The sequence below is a fragment of the Propithecus coquereli genome, unplaced genomic scaffold (genome assembly GCF_000956105.1).
Source record: "Propithecus coquereli isolate 6110/MARCELLA unplaced genomic scaffold, Pcoq_1.0 Scaffold39, whole genome shotgun sequence".
Lineage (NCBI taxonomy): Eukaryota > Metazoa > Chordata > Mammalia > Primates > Indriidae > Propithecus > Propithecus coquereli.
The window spans coordinates 3,396,139-3,399,084 of record NW_012149618.1 but is presented as its reverse complement, the minus strand read 5'-3'; the positions used below and the strand labels follow the sequence as shown (position 1 = coordinate 3,399,084).

Below are 2,946 nucleotides of genomic sequence, written 5' to 3'. Positions count from 1 at the left end.
AAAAAAAAAAAAAAAGCCTGGAGTAATCCCTCATCAGCTGTGGATCTGTGGATTTACTAATTATTTAATCATATAAACCAAGTTTTAAAATCTGTGCTATTTTTTATACACATATATTTACTTTGGTCCCTTAAACAAAAAAATATAACACTTATTGCTCCCCTTCCTGACATGTTATATCCACCCTCACAATGTATGGACCAAAGATCAGACCAGAAAAAAGTATGTAAGTACCTTTTTGAAAAGGCCAGGCATTTTGCCAATAACTACACAAAGTAGAATGTAAATATAAAAGATTTATCTCTTACAGATGAGGAAACAGTAACTTTTCTGTTTCTCAGACAACTGAAGGTGATTCAAGAGAAAGGTTACCAGGCCTGGTATGTTTATGTAGACAAGCCTGGTTAGTTTTGGAAGTAGACATGCATGCATTCCCACACACATTTAATTCCAGTTTTTATGTTTCTCCTCATGCTTCTTATTTTCTGTGAGATCTTTACCTCCCTAAGCAGTTTGACCAATTTACAGAAAAATAACCCCTGTAGTTGACAAGGAATGAGAGGGTACAAAAAGGATAAACAATGATCGCTATGGCTAGGGTTGTGGGAGATTTCTCTTTTCTTCTTTGGACTTTTATGAATGATCTATAATTTCTAAAATGAGCATATATTCCTTTTATAATCAGAAAAATACTTTGAAAAATCCATCAATTGTCTCTTTCAATATTTTTCATCAAATATTAATATTTGCTAAAGTGAGTGGATACTATAAAGCCAGATTTCTGGTAGGTTCTATAGACAAAAAGATAAATGAGGCATGATCCTTCTTAAGAACTTTACTCCAACAGGTATAATCATGCTTAGCTTCTGCTTTAGGGACTTATCCTAAGACCACCTGATCAGGCCCTATCATCCACCCTACTCCACTGTCCTCCACCTCATACAGTGGCAGCAGGTCAGAATTGTTCCACAGCAGCTGTGGCATTAGATTCCACAGCTTTCAATTTTCTGTAATTCTGGAACAGATTGGAAATATTCGCCCTTAAATTTCAAAGAGGGTAAATAATGATTGGCAGTCAAAGGAAAACCAAGAAAGTATACTTCCTTACTATAGAGGCAGTGTATCACATATACCAAGTCAAAATGCACAAACAAGAACTGGCCTTGCTTTTTAAAACCTATCCACAATCAATGCAATTGCCCACTGAACAATACAAGGAGAAGAAAGATATTACCGTGGGTTTGGGTTTCTTTAGAATGTGTGAGATCTGTGGGAGGCCTCATTTCCTGTGCTGCTGCTTCTGGCTCTATCTCCGGCTGTGGCCTACTGCTTTCATCCTCCACTTTTTTCTTTTCATGCTCCTCCTTTTCTTTCTCTTCCTCCTCTTCCTCTTCCTCCTCTTCTTCTACTTCAGGCTCATCCTTCATTCTCAATAGAGTTGGAGGGAGTTCTGGACGCTTGGGGGGTAACTTCTATGAGGGAAACAACACCATGAACAAGTACTTCTATACCTAATGATAACACGAGAAAAAACTCTTCAAGCTTAAGCTAAATGTGTAGAATGTCTAGCCTCTCTAGGTTGATGCACCCCAGAAGTCTGCTGGAAGGACTTTCACGTGAAATTTTATTCATATTGGGACCCTAAACAAGTATGTTTATAGTTTCTAGGGTCGAAGACTATTAAATACAAAACACTTGAAAACAGCTTGTAGGGAACTAAAACGTTTATTACAGGTGAGTAGCAACTGCAGGTATTCCATCCTGTTATACCTTATGATATTAAAATATCTTAATTTATTACAAAATCTTCTAAGGAATAACTCAAATGCACATTCCTAAGAAATAAACAATTTGTACTGCTTTTTCATTTTAGACGTAACATATTTCAAGGAAACAAGGTAAGTCAATCAGTAAAACAGATCATGAAGAAAGAAATTTCTTGAAGAATAAGGCCAAATATTCAATCAAGGCCATTCAATAAAAGCACTTATTAGAAAAAGTTGGTCACAGTTATAGAATAGAGAGAAGGCACCAAAGTATATTTTGTTTATATCGTCTTTTTAAATATGATTTAGTGCAGTAATCCTCTAAGGAGGGCTTTTTAGTTAAAAGCCTCCATCATAGGTAAATCATGTACTCATTCAGAATAGAGCTGGGACTTCAGGCCTCTGCCACCAGAGGGAAGTTTACCCTAATTCAAGGTGTTTTGGGTTGAAATTGTGTCCCCTCCAAAATTTATGTTCGAAGTCCCAACTTACAGTAAATCAGAACATGACTGTATTTAGATATATGGTCTTTAAAGGTGATTAAGTTAAAATGACACTGTTAGAGGGGAGTCCTAATCCAACAATGCTGGTGTCCTTATAAAAGGAGAAAGACACCAGGATGCAAGTGCACAGAGAGACAACCATGTGAAGAGGCAGCAGGGCATGGCCACTTGCAAGCCACGGAGAGAGGCCTCAGAGGAAACCAACCCTGTTGGCATCTTGATCTTGGACTTCCAAACTCCACAACTGTGAGGAAATAAATTTCTGTTGCTTAAGCCATTTTGTTATGGCTGCTCTAGAAAACTAACACTCAAAGTTCAGCTCCTTAGCGTGATGAAAACCTTCTAACAGCTGAATCTATGAATAGGAATATACACAAAGCAAAAATATATGCCAGTGAGGTATTATAGGATAGTGGAAAGATCATAAAACTCAAGGGACAGAAGACCTGATCTGATTGCCAGCTTAGTTACATAATGCTAGTATGATCGGGTATTTAACCTCTCTGACTCTCTTTCCTCATCTGTAAGAGATACACATTCCTACGTGTCATAAGGTGTTAGAAGGATTAAATGAAGTAAGGAAAACAATATGGCAGAGACAGGTACACACACTATGTTTTTGTTTTTGTGTTTTAAGACAGAGACTTGCTCTGTTGCAGGGGCTAGAGTGCAGTGGC

At 37.4% G+C, this 2,946-nt stretch overlaps 1 protein-coding gene across 1 annotated transcript in view; it reads right to left on the bottom strand.

Annotated features, from left to right (window-relative positions):
- Positions 1-2,946, bottom strand: part of SLC4A1AP (solute carrier family 4 (anion exchanger), member 1, adaptor protein) — a 42,936-nt gene that overhangs the window by 10,397 nt on the left and 29,593 nt on the right. Inside the window, exon 6 of the mRNA XM_012652413.1 lies at positions 1,235-1,472. Within this exon, the coding sequence (XP_012507867.1) occupies positions 1,235-1,472 (238 nt within the window). The remainder of the gene's footprint in view (positions 1-1,234; positions 1,473-2,946) is intronic.